Raw genomic sequence first — 23,114 nt, 5'->3', positions numbered from 1 at the left:
TGGGTGGCACAGGAGGACATGGGAAAATGGGTCGGTTGGAGAAGAAGCAGGACTTGGGGCAACAGCTTGTGCTGGCCAAAACCATCAGAAAATGCACTGAAGCTTTCACTTTCTACAAACAGTAACATATCACCCATGGGGTGCCATGGCTTGGAGATCCCTTAATGCAATGGCACTGAAGCTCTTCAGAGCCCTCCAAATGACATGTCCTTCAAAACCATCAGATCATCGGACTTTTTGGGGGGCAGAACTGCAAAAACTTCATGCTCAGGATCTGCATAAAGCACTATTATTATTATTATTTCAATATGTATCCCAGGCGTCAACAGGAATTTAGCACCTAGTTATGGAAAACAGTATTTCAGAAGGTATTGGACGTTTTTAATTCTGAAGTCAATAAAGCAATAACAATTGTCTGCTGAGAGCAAATAGTGGGATCCCAGAAGCAGCTCAAAGACAGATGGCAGCAGCAGCATGCCTGTTTGGGGATAGTTCTCAACGCACTCTCCAATTTGAAAGCCACAATCATATCAGCTGGAAAATTAATATGGCAGGTCAGAACATAAGGTAGAATGTTTAAAAACAGATTTAAAGGTATGAGCTGGCCTGGCCCAGCATCTCCATACTGACTTGGGACTCCAAGAAAAATGGGGATTCGTGCCCTAGTCTGCCAAAAGTCCCTTGAGCAGGTGCTAAGACAAGATGACAGCACCATGCCCAGGCACAAGGGCTCACTTTAACTGGGCTTCACCTTTTGGGATAGATCCCAGCACTGCTGGTCTTGCATTAGCATGCTGTGCTCCATCAAACACCAAGTGTATTTGCTTTTCTCAAAGCTCCAAAGGTTTTGCAATACATAGAGTAGAACAGAGGCAGGTGAGCTCAAGGACAGGCTTCTCCCACAATAAGTATGCTCCTTATTTCTGAGGAATCCAGAAACACAGGTAATTCAACCCTTCCTCAGGTCCCCAGAGTAATTTTAGTACAGACCACCTAGTTTTCAGCCAGACTTTTCCACTAGACCTGGTATTTTATCTACTGGGCGTCACACTGAGAACAGAGGTGAACACAGCAGGCAGTGCCTTCCAGGAGATCAGGAGAGAGATGAGATGTCTCACAGGGAGTAAAGACAACATGGTACACCTGAGAGAACAGAACAAACGTGCAGCTCAGAGCCATGACAAAGCTGGTTTTGGAGGAACCTCACACCTGAGGAGTCGCAGGGACACAGCCTTTCCAGCTTCCCTCCCTGCCTGTTAGGCATCAGGGTACTCTGCAATTAGGGGAAAAAAAAAAAAATCCCAAAACTAGAATCCCAAGGGGAGCTCCCACTCGCAGATCCAAGCCCATTCCACCACGCCCAGCTGGTTGCTGCACTTCCCATGCACCCCTATAGGCCTGCATCCTTAGCAGGTTTTCAACAGGGAACGCCTGCTGATCCCACGGTTCCTGCAGAGCCGAGTTCCACGCAGTGACGAGCTCGTTTGCTCTTTGGGGACAGGGCTTCAAATAGCTGCTGGCTCGTGGCAATTAAAGCGGGCCGAGCGCTGCCGCCGACTCCGCCAGCCCGCGCTGTGACTGATGCAAGCGCCGGCTGGAGCGCCCTGATAAGGATGTTGGATGATTCAGAATAATCTTGGCTTTGCTGAACAGATGAGCCCGAGTGTTTGCGCTTCTGTTTCCGCCTAATGGGAATACTGTGCCGTGCTCATCAGAAAGGGGAGAGGGCGGCCAGAGGTAGGTGGGCACAAAATTTCCTCTCCATAAGACTGATGGGCATATCTTATCCTGCCCGCCACTTGGGTCTCTTCCAAGGAGGTCTCCAGCTCGAGGGTCTGGCCAGTCTGCCCCCATGGCTTGGACATAGCAAGGGTGTGGCAGAACAGCTGGGGAGGGAGCAAAATGTCAGTGTTCACACTTCTTCCCGTCCTGGGGGTTCTTTGTAAGGCTGCTGCACAAGCAGTTGGGCTTCATTAGGATGCAGGAGATGGGCATCAAAGTGTCCAGGGCAGGGGGCAAGGGAGGAAGGGGAGAGACACACTGGTCATTCAGTCCTTCCAAACTGACTTCCAGCTGGTATAGTGCCATATTACGTCCATGCCTTAACTCCTTCTGACAAACCTTTAATCCCACCAGCCTGCTGCATAGTCTACTCCCATCCCATTAAGGCCACATCTCGCTCTCTGGATTTCCCTACTGAGCCATTCCAACAACTTGGCTTTGATTTACTCAGAGCAGAAAGCCACGCCAGCGGCACAGCCTATTTAGAACACAAACTGACTCCAGAACGGAAACATCCCACCCTTCAGCTGTCCTTGATCAAAAGGTTTGCAGCCCAGAAAAAACAGCACTTCAATCAGAGTTAAAATAACCAGTTTTCACAGTCCATTAGCACTGTACCCCTCAGATCTGGGCTGCCCAGGAGCAGGGACGTCTGTTATGTCTCTGAGAAGAGGAGCTGGGTACAGCAGGGGGGTGAGATCTGGGAGCAAGGCTTGAATTAAGGTGGGGAGGAACACCACTGCAGGCATGAACTGCTGTCCCACAAGCACTTCAAGGCATTCACTTTCAGAAGTCTGCTTTTTAGCACCTAAACATGACCACGGCCAAGAGGCAGGTCAGGAAGAAACAATTTGGTTTCTGGTGATGGGAGCCCACACAGCTCCATAAATAGCAATGGTGATCAGCTAAATTCAGGTTACAAGAGATGCTGATGAGATGCCACCACCTCTGTCTTCAGGGACCAGATGGACCTCATATGTCACTACCAGCTACGGTGGGAAGAGCCATGTCATAACATCTCCTCCTTCACTGGGGTTCTCCCACCAGGCACCCCTACACCAGAGATGCAGCCCCCAGGGTACAGAGTGGGTGCCAGGGTGGAGCGTCTGACACCCTTCCTTATAACCACCCTGCTCTCTGCAGCTTGCAGAAAGACAGTAAATAGGAATGAATTCAGCTAGGATTAACTCAATCCCCATCAAGGCACTGAAAGCTCTTGAAGTTTCCCCCTAAGCGCTCCCCGAGGCAGCGCAGCGTTCCAGCACCAAGCACACACTGCAAACCAGACCACACAAGCAAGGGCTATAAAGCCCTGTGCAATTCCTGCTCTCTGGGATACTGCCTGTGCAGTAAGCAGGATGCAGAGGGACACTCAACCACATGTGTGATTTCATGTGCTTTCACTAGTGAGAAAACCTGGAGTAGCATCCATGTGAGCAAAATATCCCCATCCATCACCATAGGCTGTAAAGGATCTTATTGCTCTGCCTGGGGATGTTCAGGGGAGTGAAATGAAAGCAAGCAGCAGGCACAGCAAAGCTCTCAAAAACACAGGGACCCTCTGACTCAGTACCCCGCTCCGCTTTGGAAAGCTTGACAACCGCTTCTGATCCTCAGCCGGTTCTTCTTTTTAATGATAAAGTGATCTGGGAGCTGAAAGCCAGAGGGAAACCATGTCTCGTCCAAGCAAACAGCTTGTTGTAACTTAATGTACTGAGGGAAGGACGGCGCAGGGCGGCGGCGGCTCAGCACGCGCAGCTTGCTGGGCTTGGTATTTAGCAAGCAGCAGAAGATGCCAAGCAGAAAGCAGGCCACTTCCCATCCCTCGGGAGGATTCCTCTCTACTTGCAGTTGTTTTAATTACCCCTCTGTACCGCAGCAGCATCGCTCCAGCCTGCAGGAAGCCACGCTCTCCCATCCCCTCCGAACAATTTAAGGCGTCACCACAGCCCCTCCTGTGTTCCCACAGTTCCTGCACCGGCTGTCAGTGGAGAGGACCCACCCTGAGCAACACTAGCCCCCTTAGTCACCAGCAACCGTTTAGCCAAGATATTTTTTGACATTTTGCATTATTTGAATCATCCACGCGGAGCGCAGCGAAAGGCGGCACACTGGGAGGAACGGCCAGAATTACTCATGAGCTTTCCTTCGTGGGCTCCAACCTAAATTGTGATCTGTCAAACAGACGAGCTGCACGTCCCTGCAGACGGCTGGGAGAAGCTCCTGCTCGGGCTGCAGCAGGGACCAAAAAGGCAAACGAGCCATTTCTGTGTAGAAAGGCTCAGCAAGACAAGTGTGCTGCTCTCCAGCTTCACATGAGTTGTTTTACCCGGTGTTAATCACCCCATTAAAAAAAAGAGATAGAGCAGAAATAAATAGAAGTCTAACCAAGGGATAACAGACACATCCTTCACTGCACCACTGCAGATACAGGATGCCAAGAGGGCTGGGACACTTGGTGTAGGGATAAAGGGATTAAGAAGTGAAGGGTGATGGTGAGGAAGGGCTAAAATACGGGAAATATACACACACATGAGACCGGTTGGTCCAGGGTGATAAATTCCAGGTTCCTATCAATATTTTCTCACCACAAAAAATGCAGACTATCCACTGCAGTCACAAAGAGCAGATTTTTAGTGCCTAGCTCACAGGGTGCTCTTGAGGAGAGCTGCAGGGCTTCCTTAAGTGGGCACATCCCCATCAAGCTCCGGTCCCACCTCATGGTGCAGATGCTGACCCTGGGCATCGGGATGGGAGCTTCGCTGTGGCAGGAGTCTGGGCCAAGCATTCCTGCCCAGGGGGCTGCAGCCCAAACTGCTGCATCCTTAGGAGAAGGCAGCAGGCATGGCAAGCCCCAGATCCTGCAAACAGCATCGCCTGCTGCAGATGCAGGTCACTGCTGGTTGAAGCTTTGCTAAAAACAAAGAGCAAATTGGAATAAAACTCTTATTTCTCTCCCATTGTGCAGCCTGATCCAATGGAAAATTTCTCCCAGATCTGCAACGTAATGCTAACGACAGATTTATTTTTACAGCTATATGGTAAAGAAGGATGATCTCAAAAGAGAAATCATTCTGAAATGGGCAATCTGACTCAGCAGTGCAGGGGTCTGGCTGGATGTAGGGTGCAATCTACCACGTACACACGCAAAAAGCTGTCTAACACCGCAGAACACAAACCCTGCCTGCCCAAGGGTGTCCAGGGGTTTGATCTGATCATAGGAGGAAAAAACACAGTCCTGAACTTACTGAAAGGTGCCCAGAAGGATGGACTGCTGCAGACAGAGCCAACCCTCCAGCCCTACCTCCCCAGTTACCCATGGACACCATGAGCAGGACACCAGGGTGTGAAATGCCCCAGGGGATGTCAGACCAGAGAAACAGTTTTTTTCAACACTCATTCTTTAAAAAGAGAGGGGACTATAACCTCTAAACACAGGCTTTGTGCATGAGCACAATAACACCTCCTGGAGATGTGGTGCCGCATGTCAACGGCTGGGGCTGGAGGTGCTTCATGGCCAGGAAAACAAAGTGTCATTGAGGTCCTAAGGGCAGGAGAAATCCTGGTTGGTTTTGCTGTTCAGTAAGAGAAGAGACTGTGTAAATGTAATATTGTGGCTCATCCTCTGCCATCACTCCCATTGCAAAAAGCTACGTCCAACACGGAGCTGATGCACCCAGAGAAAACTTGGAAATTTAGTAGATGCCACGCCACCATTGCCCTGCAGCTTCTCAATGAAGAACTAAAGAGGAGATGGACTCCTCTCGTTGCTGGAAAAGGCAGGGAGAGACAAGGGAAATCAAATCTCTCATAAAAACATATTTAATGATCTATTGGCAAGCAGATCCCTGTTTTCACTCAGTCCTTCCTTGCTCAGCCCTTGGTGTTTCCACCCCCAAACCCACCACATTAACACACGGGGCAGTGCATCAGAGCACAGCATATTGTAAAACATGACTTCAAGCCACAGAAATCACAGAAATATAAATTACAGCTGTGCTCCAGTGACCTCAGAGCTACCCAGACCACGAGTGACCTGCACCAAGCTACTTCCACCAAATCACTGCAGCATCTCCTAGACCCCAGGGTAAAAGCAATGACACCCATGAGGATTTTGCCCATGCTTACACAGCATCAGAGACCTGTAAGTGTTTGGATGTTCAGTGAATGACCAGCAGGAGAGGAGATGGATGAGAGGAAGAAATGAGGATTTACTGTCCATTAGTAACAGCCATTTGTTTAATGCAGAACTAATAACACCCCTGGCACCCTGAGCACAGCCCTTGGCTTGCAGTGCTACTGAACCAGTGGTCACTAGCCAAGCCAAAGCCTCCTGAAGAGTAAATAATTTAGATTAGGCCCTTAATTCACAAAAATGGTGGGGTTTGCTGAAAATTGGACACTGTTGTGGTGTAAAATTGGGACAGTGAACCAAATGAGAAATGGGCTCTTAAGAAAAGCAGTGTATGAACAGCTTCATAATTTCAATATTTGGGTTTTTTTCAGTCATTTGCTAAATGGCTGGAGGTGATGCTGTGGGCAGGCACCACTCCTGCCAGTACAGCCAGGTTGGAGAAGGCTTTGGACCATGGCCATCCCTCCAGTGCCAATGAGCCCCACTCCTGCCACCAGAGATGCTCTGCTGAGCACTGTGTCACCCCTCTGCTTCCCCTACCACCTCTTCTTCTTCTTTGTTCCACTTTACCCAAATTTTCTTACACTACTGAGCAGAAAACCATCTACTGTTAGGTTATGGTAGGATAAACACAGCCCTACACAATACTTACACTATTTCAGTCTCATCTCCTCAGCTGATGGTCTATTTTCCACTGAAACAATTTCAACATTTATCTAAAAACTTTAAACGATTTTTGTGGCTATCTCCTCTTGCCACAGGTAACTCAGGAGCTGCTGAGAATTTTTCTTCTCCTGTCAAACAACCCTGACCACTGCTGGGAAACCAACCAGCAGTTTTTAATCCTCCCTGAGACTTTTTATGTTTTGCTTGCTGAAGGTCTGTGATCAAAGGTTGGTGATGAGCTTACATGGTACAGAGCACATAGGGAACAGATTTATTCTCAAATATTTTAAATATTTCATAATTCATTATATTCACGGCATAAAAAGTACAAAGAATCACTTCAGTCTCCCTAAGTGGAGCTAAAAAAGTGAGCCAGAACTGAAGTTTACAATTCTCAATCGTAAATATGGTCACAAATACAGCAAGTACAATCAAAATGGCCCGGGGACAAAAGCAGGGACTTCAAAAAGAAAGGCATTTGGTCAAGAACACACATGTACAAATATGTTCCTTTTATTCAGGGTGGTGCATTTGAATACTGATGAAACTGCATCTAATAAACACTACTTCAGAAAGCACAATAGAAATGTAAGGCAGAAGGCAAAGATTTCCTATAATCCCAAATGGTTTCAAGCAGACCTATTAGGCAGCCAGGCATTTTGAGTTTCATTTCAGCTCTAACTAAAGCACATGTTTTAATGCAGTGCCACTGCTCTTGATTAAAATCAAACTCAAGTTCCTCGTGTTTTTGGTTTAGCACTTTGGATGGGGAGAAAACAAATTAAAAGAAGCCCAACAAATTTTAAGAGAAGACTGAAGAAGAAATTAATTTATCAAATTAGCAATGTGCGGCGGTACTTCAAAACCCCAGAGAGGCAGAAAGGATGCCTGCAGGTTACTCCTCATGATACCAAACAGAGCAAATCCAATCAGATGAACATGCTGCAGGATCAGTCAGGCGAGAGCCACGGGAGCAGCAGAACAAAGCGAAAGATGTATAAAAAGAGGATTTTCTAAACCCATTGTACTGGTTTGAAACTGAGCTATTCTCCCTAGAGGAGATGACAGCATCACTGGTACAGTCCTGCAGAACAAGCTGTCCAAAAAACCCCCTCGAAGACAACACAGAGGAAAAGTAGAAAAAAAGTTTTAATGAGAAATTAAAAATCCTACTAGAATGTTATAGCTGCAGCGTTGCACTAAAAATAACACCTCTCCATTCAAAAACCTATTTCCTGCACAGGAGCGTAAGCAAACTGCTCGATTTTGCCATGTTATTAAATAACTCCTTGTCTTTAATGGTGCCACCATGGCTCCCTGCTTGATAATTCCCCTTGCTTAAAATAACTGTCTATGGCAAGAGCACTGACCTTCAGGAATAAGTGAATGAACGAGGAAAGCAGCCCGCCAGCACACGACCAAACTGAAAACGATGACAGCAGTTATTTCGGCGCGCAGAGACGAACAGAGGGAAGAATGTGATTATCTACATGTAAAATATTGAGTGACACCAGCAGCAGACAGGAACTTCTGTTTGCCCAGTCTTGTGAAACAAGAACGAGCTGCTGCTCAAAGGAATAAACAGACAGCGAAGAAAAAACCCGACGAGATATTTTGTTCTTCTCAGCAAGCGATCAACTCAAGATGCCACGGAGGCCAACTGCTTCGTCAGCACAGAAATTCATAACTTCCCTTGAAGACAAAATGACCATCAAGCCACTTGAAAAGGGATAAAACACAAAAGGCAAAGAAAAATAGTCTTTAAAAGGAGTTCACGTGGTTCTGAGCAGAAGGTATCACCTAATTATGAAGTGAAGGTGTTTTGCTAGGAGGTACAGCTAACCCTCCTCTGAAAAACCTACTCTTGGAATTGGAAGTAGAATGGTGGAGCATGAGGGACTACAGCTCATACACTAAGTCTGTTACTTTATTTTTATATATATTATAAAAAGCTATTTTATAGCATGTGTATAAAATATATATACATATATATACACACACACACATATGTATATATAAAAGACTCATGAAAAGTAAGTGTTTACACAAGCTTCAAAACAGGACTGTCAAAATGGTTTCAGAAATCATGCCAAACCAGTCCTGGAGCTCCCACCTCACTATGCCAATGGTTTCTGGCAGTCCCACAGATTGCACAGGAGAGGAGGCACCAAGCAAAACACAATTTTGGTTTTCTTGGGTTTGATTTCCTTAGAAAATGCGGTATTTTTGATGATATAATCCTGCTAGAGAGCCTTGAAAGCAGAAAAAAGTTACAAATCCCTATCTACTGCAGCACAAAGTGGCAACATCAACCATTCCCATGAAAATATATTCATAAGGAAATGCAAATGGAAAATACAGCCCCTCATTAGCAAAGCTGTGCAGCCACCCAGCAGCGCCTGCTGGGTTGGAGGGACCAGACTGGGTGGATGTTTTCCCTGTGAGGGCAGTCAGGTGAGGGAGCAGGTGGGACCAGCACGTCCATCCTTGGAAGGTTCTGGGACCCAAAGGGGTAGAGCCCAGAGATCCTTCCTTGATTGCTGCTTTGAGCAGAGGTTGGACACTCTGGAGATCCTTTCCAACCCAGCTCCCACCATCAAGATAGAGAGCACCCTCCAAGCTGCCTCCCATTACTCCTCTGTAACACCACCAGGCTGCTTCAGACACCTCCCTGTGTGACTCTGGAATAGCAGCACAAGGAATGATGCTGAGGAAAGCGAGTCACACTTCCAACCAGGCAGCAACCACCGCTGCGCCCCCAGCCAGCCCATCACACGGGCTGCCAACATGAGCTGCAAATGTGCTTCTCTTGGACAACTGTTTTCATCCCCCAGCTCCCACAACGACCTACTTACAACTCATAAGGCTGTTTGCTGCTGAAATGCATATTAAACTCAGGACAAACAAAAAAACTCCACACCTTTTCCATTTCAGGTACAACTTTTTGATTTCATGTTTAAAAATGCTTCACAGTCAATCACATTTCAGAGGGCACAAAACCCTAGAGATGCCAAGAGAGAGATGGCCTAGAGTTCTAAGCAGAAACTCCATGCACACTCACATTTAAACATGAGTATCTGTAGGAGAGACCTGGAGTAGAACCACCGTGGGAAAGCTCTTGGGGCAAGAGAGAGGAGATAAGACCCAGGCTGACCAGAAACTGAGCAAATGGTACATTTCTCTTTGGTTATTTGCTGGTTAACTGATACTATTCAGAGTAGTTGGTCAACTTTCAAAGCAATGTTTGGACAACAAACATTTGGCACATGTATTTAAAAGTGAAACAAAAAAGTGGCCCATGGCATTTCCTTGCAGGAGCCTGAATTTCTACCTCAGTCTGAGACCTTATATTGACCTTTGCAGGGGGAAATACCTGCAGGGCAAAAGCAGGAGCCAGGTAATTATACCTTGCTGTATCAGGAGTGTCAGCTACCTCAACTCTCGTTCCATTGGAAAAAGGGACTGGAAGGCTGGAATCTCTCTCAAACAATGATATTTACAAACCGTTGTGTCTGGTGTCAGGAGCAAGCATCATGTGCTTACCAGAAATGGCTACTGGCAATAAATCCTGGGTATCCAGGGGACTTCAGTGCCCAAATCCTGTCTTGTCATAAACTGGGCCAGCACAGTGGCTTTAAGTTTCTGTTATTAAGCCTGAGAGCAGGAATCCCCATTGTTTGGCTCTTAACAGCTGCAAAAACCATCCATGTCACTTCCCACCCTGTGTGGAGGTCTCTGACCTGACAGATTGGCACAGGGAACCCCTCACCCCAGCCAGCCCCAACACCCCCATTTGGTGCCGCTGCCGGATCCCCCCCCGGAACCCCGATCCTCCATTTCTCACATCCCACAAAACGCTCCCCCAGCGCCGCACCATGTCGCGCACGACTCCTGGCGCTTCCCTCCCGCCGCCGAGAGCGTGACGCTGCCTGAAACTCGCCCATCAGCACCTGTGATGAGTCAGGGTTTGAGATGCTCGACACCTCGGGGTGCCAGCAACCCCCTCCTCCCCTCCCACCGTCAAGTCCTTCGACTTCCGGACACTTCTGAGAGCGCAGACCTCAGACAAGCGTTCTGGGGTCTCAGCAACAGAGACTGAACCCCTCTCATGGTCTACCAATTCCCTCCAACTGATTTACCTCCCTCCTCTCATCAAAGCTCGGGTTAACACAATTATTCCCTGATTACCAGCACAGCCCTTTGCTTTTGATCAGTGCTTTGCAGCTGCCAAAAGCAAAGGTGCAACTTCTGTGCTTGGAGAACACCAGAACCTCGGTGGCAGCCACCCCAGCACCCACCCGAGCCGGCCGGGAGGGCTGCGCCAGGAAGAGCAGGCGTTACCTGGGTGAGGTGCGGGTTGGGGTTGAAGCCACACTGGTTGCAGACTTTGCTGTGACACTGGGTGCAGGCGTTGAAGTTGGGCTGGCCGGGGGAGGAGGTGAGCTCTGTCGTCTTGCAGATGGGGCAGAGGGTGCTGCTGGGCAGGGGGGCGATCTGCGGGACCGAGTAGGGAGAGGTAGGGGTGCTGCCCCGGTCCGGCGACACCGAGGGAGACCTCCCCGGGCCCTGGCTCCTGGCGTCCACCTGCAGTGTCCTCCGCGGCCCCTCCGCCGCCGGTCCGGGCTGGCCCCGGCCCCTCATCTCCCGGGGGCTCTGGGAGCTGGGTGCAGTCTGTGCCAGGGAGGGGGACGCTGACCGCTGGCCCACGGTCTGATCCAGCTGCTCCGGTCTCCTCTGTGCACTGAAACACCATGGAAACACACAAAATAAGCCCAGGTTTCACACATTCACCTGATGCCGGTCAATGCAGACAACAGCTACAGCGCCCTCTCTCCCCCAAAAGCCCCAGCTCAGGCAAGGAGGTGCAGCAAAACCCCCTTGCAAACCAGGGAGATTGCTCAGATCAGCAGAAGGATATGCTTTACCTTACGAAACGAGGCACAACTTCAGCTTTCTCTTATATAACCCAGCGGCAGAGATGTAATTGAATTATTCGGTGTATTCCGAGTTGAACTTTAGTCAGAAAGTTGCACATAAAACTGAGCGTGAGAAGTTTGGGAAGCTCAGCCTCCTGCCAGCCAGGGCTCCCAGCGCTTCTCCAGCACAAACTTCAGCACAAACTCACTGGAAGAGGCAGCAGTGACTCTGCTTTGCAGCCTGCAGGGCCCTTTCTGCAGGGACACGGCCAACGCGCGCTAAACCAGCTTCTCACAACCTACTTTCATGAGTGGCTGTGAAACCAGAAGCCTGCAAAGAACCCTATTTATTGAAGGAAAACCCCTCCAGAAGCCCAGAGGAGGCAGGAGAACTACTTGTACTTTCTCATTTGTCAAGCAGACCCATGCAAGTGGCAGGTGAAAGCAACTAAGGGCCTGAGGCCACAGAAGTGGGAAATCAGGAGAGAGAGAGCATTGGCTCTGCTTTAATAACCAGTAGTGAAGTGAGAAGCACAGGCAACAGGGACTTTTGTGGGCTGGCTGCCCCCCAGCTGAACCCTGTTTGGGTGATGTGAGTCTTGGCTGGGCAAAAAACAGCTGGGATGAAATCTGGTCACCAGGACAGGACAATGAAACCTCACTGTGAAACCACAGCTACCCAGAAGGAGCAACCCTGAGGTCGGCATCGCACTCGCTGCTGGTCCAGCAGCAGTCCCATGGCCTGTGTAGGATGCTCAGCACCCCACAGTGCTGAGGGATGCTCCTGGCCACCCCAAGGAGGTCTGGAGCAGCTCCAGCTGCAAGAGCTTTGAGCTGTTGTGCTGCAGAGCATGACATGACAGCCTCCTCCTGTGTGGTTTCAGTGCAGGCACCCTGTAATGTGCTGCTGATGGACCACAAGTGCACGAGAATGAATCTGTGATGGAAGATGCTTATCTAATTACAGAATAATTTGGTGCATGTGCTTATCAGTAATGCCCACAAATATTTCTCGAAAAAGCAGAAGCCCTAATGCCCTCACTTACCTGTGATCTACAGCTGTTTAAGGAAAAGTATTACTCAGAACCTCAAATTTAATACATTGTTGATTTACCCAAGCAGGGTCTGACCTTATAAAGGTTTAAAAAGGGAACTTAAATGCATAAAACTAATGAAATTCAAAGTGCATGTTGCCACAGTAATAGGAAGTTGGATGAAAATAAATAGTAAAATAGCACTTTGGGAATACTTTCCGGCTGCAGGTTGAAACCCACTTCTCTGAAGGAGGAATTGCACAATAATAATAAAGCAAAGCACTAAGGGGGGGACTAATCTGCTCCAGACTAAAAAGCAAACTGCTCCTGGCCCTGCAGCAGGGACCTGACATGAGTGTTGTTGGCAAGTGCTTCTCCTCCATCATTAGTTCTGACACCCTTGGGTCCAGATTTGGGGTTTGCCTCCTCATGCTGAGGGCTGCAGAGCTGCTGCCCCATAAAACACACAGCATCTGTAGCTGGTGGAGATGGGAACCACTCAGCCCCTTCTCACCCTCTTCTCACCTTAAATTTAAATCCTATAAAAGCAGCATTTATGTATTATATTACACACTATACTAATGGTGTATTAAACAACTCTGAAATAACATTATTTGAAAAACTTCATGTATATATGGTCAATTAAATAATTGCTGTTTGGAATAAGAGAATGGTTGTTCTGCCCAGAGAAGCTGAGGCTGCCCCATTCCTGGAATTGTTCAAGGCCAGGTTGGACAGGACTTGGAGCAACCTGCCCTAGTGGAAGGTGTCCCTGCCCATGTCAGGGATTAAGAACAAGATAGTCTGTAAGGTCCCTCTCATTCCAAACCACTCTGTGATTCTATGATTCTACTGCATTGCAAATTTCAAAATCCAAATATTTTTTCCTCATTTGATATGAAAAAATGTTTGCCATTTGCCACCAAGTAGGAATTCTGACTCTGAACTGGCTCTGACCACAGAAATCCCACTCAACCATAGTTTCACTTCCCAACTCAGTGAAAAATGGGAATAATTTACAGCAGCTCCTCACAGTGCAAGTGTTTAGCAGTGTATTAGTAGTCACCACCTGTTTTTGCAGCTGATGTTAGTAGCACTGGCACTCTGGCCTATTTAGTTCAAGCACCTTTCTGTAAATAAAGAGTGAAATTTTTGAGCTGGATTTTCGCAGCAAATCAACGTGAGGAGTGCCACACCTCTGGATCTGTGCTCCATCAAGGAGCTGTCACACAACACAGAGACAAACTCACCACGTTTCCAACCCAAAACAGAGTCTGTGGCTCTCTTGAAAACGCAAAAACCCATGAGGAACAATACAGCAGGTGCTGTAATTTTGCCCCAAGCATCGTTCCTGGCACAGAAGAGGGAGGAGGGCAGTTGGGTGCTCACTGCCTGGCAGGTCCAGCAGCTCTAGAAATGCTCTCCCAGCCTGGGTCGGAGCTCCCTCCCAGCTCCATGCACTTTTTCAGGTGCAAAGTAATGCCAGTCACCACCTCCGTCCCACTCCCAGCAGCAGTTTCGCTCCATACACACATATCATCACTGCATTTATTTATTTTATAATTATCCAAAATGCCTCAGCCTCCCCTCCACAGGCTGGGCTGTCTCTCACTTGCACCAGTTGAACGTATCCGTGAAATTTTAAGACCAGAAAAAAAATCATCTGGTCTGTCAAATACAGTAACTCAATCCAGGAGAGATGCCTCGGGAAAGAACATGAGAGTAGTCATATGGAATCAGACACAGGCCCACGCTCGTTGCATCTCCTGCGAGGATGCTCCAACATTTGTATGCCTTGTACCCATCCAGGAACCCTTTTTTTTTGGTGTTACACAAGCCCAAACTGCAGCTCAGCCCCTTGTTTCCTTACAGCCTTTATCACTGATTAATATTAACTAGCACCAGGCTGCTAACAGGTTCCAAAGGAGTTCTCCCCAGTGCCACTGGATTGTTTATTAACAATTAAATTGAAATGCCTTAATAAGGCGTGACTTCCCCCGTTTGATGGGGGCTGTATTGATTTTGCACTGCTCTAATTGCTGAATTAGAAATATTGGGCAATACAGAGTCAAAGATCTCCACAGGGGCCAAACTCAGCAGCACTCTCTGTTACCAACAGAGTAATACATTTGTACAAATAAAGAATATCAAGCGCGTGTGACTGAGTTTATTAACAATTACACTGTCAAGGTTTTCATTTAAGATATTCTGTCTATGAATGCTTTATCATGAGAAGGGCAGGCAGGAAGCTCTATTCACCTGCCTGCAGTCACTGGCACGGTGGGCAGCTGGGAAGATGCTGTTTTCTTCCTTTTTTTCATTATTTTTAAATTGAAAAAAGGTGTCTTTCTTCTTCCTTTTTTTTTTTTTTTTTCTCTAAAAGTCTCTCCATTTTCCAGCACAAAGCCAAGGCACCCACAAAAATAAACCCTCAGCTCCATAAAAGAGAGGAGGTGAAGCTGCCAGGTTGCTTGCCACGGAGCCCAGAGCTAAAAATCACACCGAGATATTAATCCATATCCAGCTCTGCCTCTCCATCAGATAATTCTCCTGATTAAAAAGGCCCAGAACTTCCCTTGTTCCACTCAGGAACAGACATGGGTATGAAACCAGCCTTTCTATTTAGGGCTGGTACAGTGCCCTGGGAGGAGATGGATAAGTACTGGGAGGGAAAAGCTGCCTGGGATGATCAGAAACATGATCAGAAACATGATCAGCACAAGGAAAACCAAGGGTCAAAGCCATTCACCACAAAATCGAGCTCAGGGTGTAAAAAGTCACAAGCACCTTGGATTTTTTATGCCTGCTTTTTTCCCTTCTGTAAAAATGACGGTTCTTATCATTAAACTTACAAGAATTGGGGAGGCTTTAAAAACAAAGTCCTATTTACAGCCAAACCAAATGTTAGACTGTTTGCTGGTTAATATTTAATTTCAGAAAAAACATGATTTGTCCTAAACCAAATTTTTGATGCCATGGCATCACCAGGGAAAAGATGTCAGCAGCTTCCAGGAAGATGAAAGCAGTGCAATGACATAGCACTGGTTTACAATTCTGTTCCAGTAAATCAGTTCAGCCTTCTTATTTGGGAATTCCCAGGTAAAGTCAAGGTCTGTAGGAGGGAATTGCTCTAATTAACTGAAGTAGGTTCATCGGTGCCACTAAATTTTACAGGCAAGACCCAGGCTTGGAGCCAGCATCCCAAGAGATGTCAACAGGCCCTTTTTCACACAAGGTGCTAACATGGGAGCAATAACCATTGAAAGGTAAATGCCAACACCGTTAATGTCTCTGCTATAAAATCAAGCAATAAAGATATTACACAAAATCTACATGCACGGCTGGTAAATCAAGTCTTGTTGACTTGTGTGGAAAAGTTCAAGAGAGAGCATGTGCCTTGGTTTTCTCCTGATTTATTGGTTTCCTTCTAAATTCCACATCTCCCCCTTGGACACACCAGCCACATCCATCTGCTCAGCTGCCACCAAACCCTGGCAGCGCTCACATCCACAGGGGCTTGGCATTTGTGGTCTGAGTAAATCCTTCATGAGCTGCACCCCTTCTATGCAACTGGGAAACATGGATTGCATCCCTCCCTCTGCCTGGTGCCAATGGAAATGGGTCCCTGCTCGCTGGGCAACTGATCTAATTTACTGCATTGTAGTAGATAAAAGGAACACAAAAATAAGTGGCGCTGTCACCGTAGTTTTACAAAGTGCACGCCCTGCTCAGGCTTTCCAAGGAAGAGCTGGGTTTGTCCATGGAAGGCAGCTCCCAGCTTCACATCTGGATCAAAAAGCAGCAAAATGAGGACAAGCAAGTCTTTTCTGTTGGTCAAAAAAAAGAGAAAAAAACGGGTAGAAAAAGAAGGGAAATGACTGCTTGCTTGCAGTAAAACCAAGAGAATGAGAAGCAAACAACTCAAGATAAAGCATGAAAAGAGAGGAGATGTGAAGACACACCCAAAAGGAGGCTGGGCTGACCAACAAGAATTAGAGCTGCTCAGCTAAGAGCAGAGATTTGACCTAGTTGGTTTGACTGAAACCTGATGTGAACATCCACATGGCTGATTTTAAGAATCACTGAGTATAACCTATTTAGAAAAAAAACAGGTAGCTAAGCAGAAGAGCAGTTGTACTCCAGGTCAAAATGGCACTGGCTTTGACTTGGAAAGACATAGTTCTGAATGGTTATGGGTCGGCATAGGAACAGCGTGGGATAATATCAAACATTAGCTGGTATGCTCTGCCTGTCAGCACATCTGACTAGAAAATAGGACATGCAACCGTTTAATAAATAAACAGAAAAAGAAGTGTCTGATGTGGAGTGTCTCTGGTTTCAGCTCTGTGCACTGAAAATCTCACACTACTGATGCTCAGATCTACCCTGAACCTGGGAGTTTTACTGGGGGCAGCTTCATAGCTCTAAAAGTGCTACATCCAGCATGGGGAATTCTGCATTGACGAAAAAAAAAAAAAAAAGCATCAGTTACAGAATTAAAGACTAGCACCTGCTTAAATCCAAGTATCTCTGACTTAATTACACTGATGTCCATGCAGGAAGAGGATCCTGCTGGAAATGTGTGTACTGGGCGGTTTAAAAACAGCGAATGCCACCCAGATGAAATCAAAACAGAAAATACGAAATGGTGACTAGAAGCTGTCAGGGAGTATTTTATTAGATGGCAACACAAGCACTCTTGTGAAAGGCCACAGTGTTTAATAACTAGCTTTTGTGAGCAGTGGAAAAACCCTGTTCTCCTGCAGCTTTGTGCTCCAGGGTTGCTTTATCCCCGTCAAATAAGATGCAGCTTCTGTCAGGCATTTTCCCGGTGACTGAGGCATCCCTAATGCACATCTCCTGATGCTGACAGTGTACTTGAGCTCCTGCTCCAGGCTCCCAATCTGGGCAGTCATTTGAGTCCTTAACCTCCACCCACATACCTGTTCTCATAAATACAGATGAATGTGATATTCTGGAGTCCTCTGCCTCCCTGTTACACCCCACTGGGGCTGGGGTTCAAGGAGGGGCTGCCAGGCAGAAGGTGGCATAAGCCACTGGCACTCAGCACACCAGACTCACAACCTTCCCTAGAGGAATGATGCTGCTGTGGGGTGAGCAGCACTGCATGCACGGTGTGCCAGCTTCCTCCTCCGGCCATGGTTTGGCAGGAGACAACACACCCAGAGCTGCTGCTGGTTTTTCCCTTCCTCCGAAAAGCAGAGGTCTGTGCCATCCACGGAAAGGCAACAATAACCAGGAGTTTTTCAGTTTACACAGTTACCAAAAACCAGTTATTCTCTGTCTTATAGCACCGTGCCTAGTTCAGCTGAGAACCAGCAACAGGCAAACACATCAATGTCACTTATGCTGCTGCTCTATGAAGCACGGCTGTTGAGAAGCATCTGCCATCTTATTAGCTGAATCCTATATACTAGAAGAGAGGTTTATAACTGGTTTAAGCTCTAAATAAGCATTTGCTTGCTTATTTTCATTCCTGTGCAACTGCCTTTTTGGAATCATTATCAATTGCAGTTGGACTAGATGACCACTGAAGGTCCTTCCAACTGGAAATATTCTATTTTCTATCCTATTCTATTCTATCCTATTCTGTTCTTATTTGCTACGTGGCAAATAAGTACTTAATTTGCACCTCACTTGGCCCTGGTTGAGCCAAGAGCAATTTCCCTTAGGGCACTTTGCAACATAAAACCACGGCAATGGCTGTTCCCACCCACCAGCCCAACAACCGCAAACCCCCAAGGTCTGATGTCTACTAGTCACCCTACACAGACCACAATGAACATCTGCAATTAAATGCAAGGCTACTGATCCCCACAGAGCCCAAAGCAGCCTCTATGAAGCCCAAGACCTGAACTGGAGTCAGGGCAGACTTTTTCATGTCTCACATGAGCCCTCAGAAGCCATAAGGTTACCGAGTGACCTGCAGACCACCCTCTGCTGCTCTGGGGAGCTGCTCTTTCAGCTGCTGATGCCTGAAATGTGTGGCCACCACTGTCAGGATCTTGGCCAAGCCCCCTCAGAGCTACAGGCAAATTGGCCTGACAGAAGAGTCTGCAGATAATGATCTCAGTCCCATATATATCAAAGAGATTTCTTCTCGAATAGCTTTACAGAAGCAGGCACTATGAAGGCTCAAAGGTCTCCTTTTCAAGTGATATAACTGTTGCTGAGAACATTTACGATCTTGAACTTCAAAGCATTAAAATCTCTCGGGGATAAGGGGGGTGTCTGATGTCCATTTTGCTTTCAGTGACAGGGAAAATCTGTTTCCTCTGTGATAGCAGAAAACGACATGTAAATCTTCCAGAGACAGAGTAGAAGCCACTTCTTGATCACAATGCCATCAGCTGCATGGCATGAGAGGAGCAGTACAGCTCACTGCTGAGAGCCAGGAGCTTGCAGAGCATGAGCCTTGGCTCCACTGTGCCTGGGATGAACATGGAGATAGTAGAAAGGCCATGGGGTATCTAATCTCGCTCTGCCTCTCTCTGGGGACTTAGCAAGCATCTGGAGGATCCAAAGCAAGAAGGAATGGTAGCTCTTTCATTGAAGGTCAGCTTTGGACCATCAGTGCAGGTGAAGCCCAGCCTTGGAGCCCTTGGAAGAGCTGGAGGGAGGGGAGGCACTGGGCACCCCAGCTGCTGGCCACAAGGACACTGCCAAAGAGAGGATGGTCAGAAGGTCTGGGCCCATTAAATACCCCTGGTTAAGCCCACCACACTCCACAATAATTCAGGTGATGCTGGATGTGGCATGCTGCAGGCTGGGCAGTAAAGTGGGCTGCTGCCTGCAGAGCTCCTCTCCTCCATATTGCAGAACTCTGCAAGGAATGATGAAGAGCCCTGCCCCAGAGATACAGCCCTGTGGCCAACACCAAGGAGCACACAGGGAAAGTGCAGCTAAAATGGGGATAAACGTCCCCAGGAGCCCTGGGGAGATGTGGGCTGGAGCTGTCTCTTCTTCCATCTGATTTCCACCCAGCTACTTGATGTGTCGCCTCCGTATCCTTCCCCGGTCCAACTGATTGCCATCAGCAAGTCATTTATGTGTGTTAAAATTATATAAAAGAGCCATGACAATCTTGAAAATATACTGTGAGCAGCAGAAAGGACAGGGATGACAGGGAGAGTACCCCAGGTGAGGAGCAGCCGCTCCCCTCTGCCTCCATCCACTCACATCCCAAACCCAAGCTCCAGAAATTAAAGAGTAGAAGAGTTGATTGCCTCAGTCACATTTAACTGAAAGTCTTTGTCCCAGGAAAGCCAACACTATGAATTACTGTGCTGTATTTATGAAATGCCAGCAAAGCCAAAAGATAAACTATGGCATGAAGCTAAGGAATTTTTATGGCACATGGCTTATGAAAGCTTATCTTATAAATCTGCAATTACAACCCACCCCCTTCTCAAAAGCCTCTCTGATTTTAATTAGCAGCGACACAATTTTTTGTTTAGGTGATTAACTATCCCCTGAAGCAATGCAGAATGGAACTGCTTGCTCTGGACTTAGTCCTGCAACATGAAGGAGGCCTGCTCTGAGGTGCCAAAACTGACGGCACAAAGTTTCAGCGACAGTGACCACAATAAACTCAGCTTCTATTTGCAAGACTGGGAAAAACACACAAATACATGACTACTGTAATTATCAGATATAATTGGGGAAAAAAGAAATCAGAAAAAGTGAGAAGGTTTGTCAGAAAGAAATTAAAAGCAGCAGGTGGAAGGGTAAGAAAGGGAAGTTTCCATGGCACCTGTTAGCAAAATGCTGTCAAGAAAGGGTTTAAGACATGGCCATAACCAGGCAATATCATTAAAGAACCGAGCTACAGGAGAGAAAGGCAATACTTCAAAAGGTAAAAATTTTATCCAGATGAGGAAAAAACAAACAAACCCAAAATTTTAGCAAATTAAGTTTGAAGACCAAATGAAGCATACAAAAAAAAATGTCTTAAGGAGCAACTTGTAAATCGGGGAAAAAATTATTTTCTAAAGCTTTAGGAATATGAAATCCACCAAAGAATCTGGAAAACATAAAGAAGACTGAAATGCAGCAGAAATGTTTAAGAAATGCAAGACTGTAAAAGAAAAAAATAAATCAAACCTTTGCCATGTTGTTTGCTAAGGAGAAATTTATGAAGGTTCCCACACCAAAATCTTTTCATATACAGGATTAGCCTGAAAAACTGCCTCAGTTGGAGAATTGTTAGGATAAAAATCTATAAAGAAGGAGGGAAAAAGAAGCGAAAGATGATAAAATAAGGGGAAGCCGCCTTGTAGGTTAATAACTGATCAGGATTTAGGATGCCAAGGATAGAGGCAGATGGTCAGGTTTTCACAAGCAGAGGTGCAGGATCTTGCCCTGGGATAAATGGGATATATTCATAAACGGCCTGGAAAGAAGGAGGATAATGAAAGGACAAGTTTGCTGAGCCATGCAAATTTATTCAGAGTATTCAAAGCTAAAGCTGAATGCAAGGAGCTGTAGAAGGCTCTCCTGAACTGGATGCCTCGAAACACTGTGGCAGGTGAAATCCAAGGTCAAGAAATGCAGAGTAAAAGCACAGAAGAGAAGACAGCCATAGCCACACATAGTGATGGGCTCTAAATGAGACACTGGTGCTCTGCAGAGTACTGCAAGCCATTTTGGGCCATTCTCAGAAAACGTCAATTCGATGCTCGTCAACAAATATAGAACAATCCACCCCCAAAAAATACACAATTAAGTTATTTTGGGAAAAATGCCTTTTGGAAAGCAATTCAAAGAGAAGAGCAGAGGCAGCCAGTTCCCTTGACTTGCTGCCGGCTGCCCTCCCTCCAGTGGCACAAAGATCTGGTTTTGCAAGGCTCCCCTTTGCATTCAGGCTCAGCTCCATCCAGGAGCTGGAGGGATTCCTGCAGGTGATGCTGGGCTGCAGAAAACTGCTCCAATGTGAGCACAGGTGGGTAAAAGGGAGTCAGTCCCAGGGGTCTGGCTCCACCAGGACAGCATTCCCAGTCATGTCCACACCAGCCAAGGATGTCCACACTTCTACAAAACCTCCAGCAGCAAGAAGTTGGTATTCAACCATTACGAAGCTGGGAAGACTGCAGGGCCCTTTCTTTGGATGAGTTCCACCCATGCTCCAAAATTAAAAGCTGATGCAAAAAAATGTATCATTATCCATCTCCATGACAGCTTGAGTCAACCAAACTCAGCCCAGAATGAGGAACAACACTCATTCCAGGCAAAAAAAAAAAGGAAGATCCATCAGAAAGAGAAGTGCTGTTAAAAAAGAGGCAGTAATGACAGACCAGAAAGAAACCGGTTTGTATTTTTAGAAAAAGGAAAAAAGAACCCAGTTAAAACAGCAATTTCCAAGAGAGGAAATCAGTCTGCCATACTGCAGAGAGATGAACAGCTCCTGGTGACTGCACAGCAACCGAAAAATCCTGACTTTGCATCCTCGTTTGTTTGAGCCCGAGCAAACGAAGCACAAGACCTATCTTTCTGTGTGTGTCTCTGAAAAACTATAGCATTTTTATCCATCCTGCTGTTGTGTCTTTGCACCTCAGAGCATTCTGGCCATCTCATATTTGTCCCTCTAACTCTTCCCCACTTGGGTCTTTAATTCTATTTTTCTGTCGTTGCCTCAAGTTACCAGGAGAGTGGATATCTGAGGTGTGGAAGAACAATCAAGAGAATATCATTTAGGCAGGGACCGAGGAAACAGTGATCAACTGATCCTCCCTGCAGAGCTCCAAGCACTGCACACGTGGAAAAACACAGGGAAAAACTGATGAGCCCACACGTTCTTGTGAGGAGGAGAGATCCGTGTCCAACATGGCTAGATGCCTCTTAACAAAAACTTCACATCAGGTTGTGTTTCTCAGAAACTCTTCTGAGCTCTAGAGGTTTCTCCATCCCTGACATTCTCCACACCAGCACACACAGTGTCTGTTATTGGAGACAAGACTGGGATAGCAAGTGGCTGGTGGGGACACTGCCCTGGGGTCAGTATTGGTGTTTATGTGTCTTAGATTTGCACTTTCTTATTTTCAGAGATTTGAATTGGAAGCTGAAATGTGGATGGCAAACCAAACCTGGAATTAATTACATTTTTGTGTGTAAAGCTCGTTATTCACAAGAAGAAAGGTAAAGCAAACCCAAGGAATAACACATTACCAGTCCTGTCAGAGACAGCATCAACTTCAATATTTCAAAGCTGCTCAGTTTAAATGCACTTTTGAAATAGAAGAGTCTGAAATTCCCCTGCCAAATTCTTTACAGGATCAAAGGAAAACACTTCTCCAGCGTCTGCAATTCTTTGAGGAGCCTTGTCCCTGCCTGCATTTCCCTGCTGCACATGCCTCAGCCCAGAGCATTTGTCCCCAAAGAGACACAGGCATCTGCATATTTGATGTATCTGTTCCAACGGAACCCTCGGAAGGCTTAGCTCGGCAGAAATGGCAGCAGGTAAAATTTAAGGCTTGAGAAGCTTAGTTGATAAGTGAAGCAGATTTTAGACATGTTGATAAGTAAACGGCACTTTATTCCCACCACCCAGAGTAGCTGGTTGAT

At 46.8% G+C, this 23,114-nt stretch overlaps 1 protein-coding gene across 1 annotated transcript in view; it reads right to left on the bottom strand.

Annotated features, from left to right (window-relative positions):
• BSN (bassoon presynaptic cytomatrix protein) overlaps positions 1-23,114 on the bottom strand; it is a 93,443-nt gene that overhangs the window by 59,059 nt on the left and 11,270 nt on the right. The window contains exon 2 of the mRNA XM_051793146.1: positions 10,925-11,324. Coding sequence (XP_051649106.1) covers positions 10,925-11,324 — 400 coding nt within the window. The remainder of the gene's footprint in view (positions 1-10,924; positions 11,325-23,114) is intronic.

The sequence above is a fragment of the Manacus candei genome, unplaced genomic scaffold (assembly GCF_025592945.1).
Source record: "Manacus candei isolate 608988 ecotype Guabito, Panama unplaced genomic scaffold, ASM2559294v1 h1tg000036l, whole genome shotgun sequence".
NCBI lineage: Eukaryota > Metazoa > Chordata > Aves > Passeriformes > Pipridae > Manacus > Manacus candei.
Note: the sequence above shows the minus strand (reverse complement) of the source record. Positions and strands in the feature narration are given on the sequence as shown.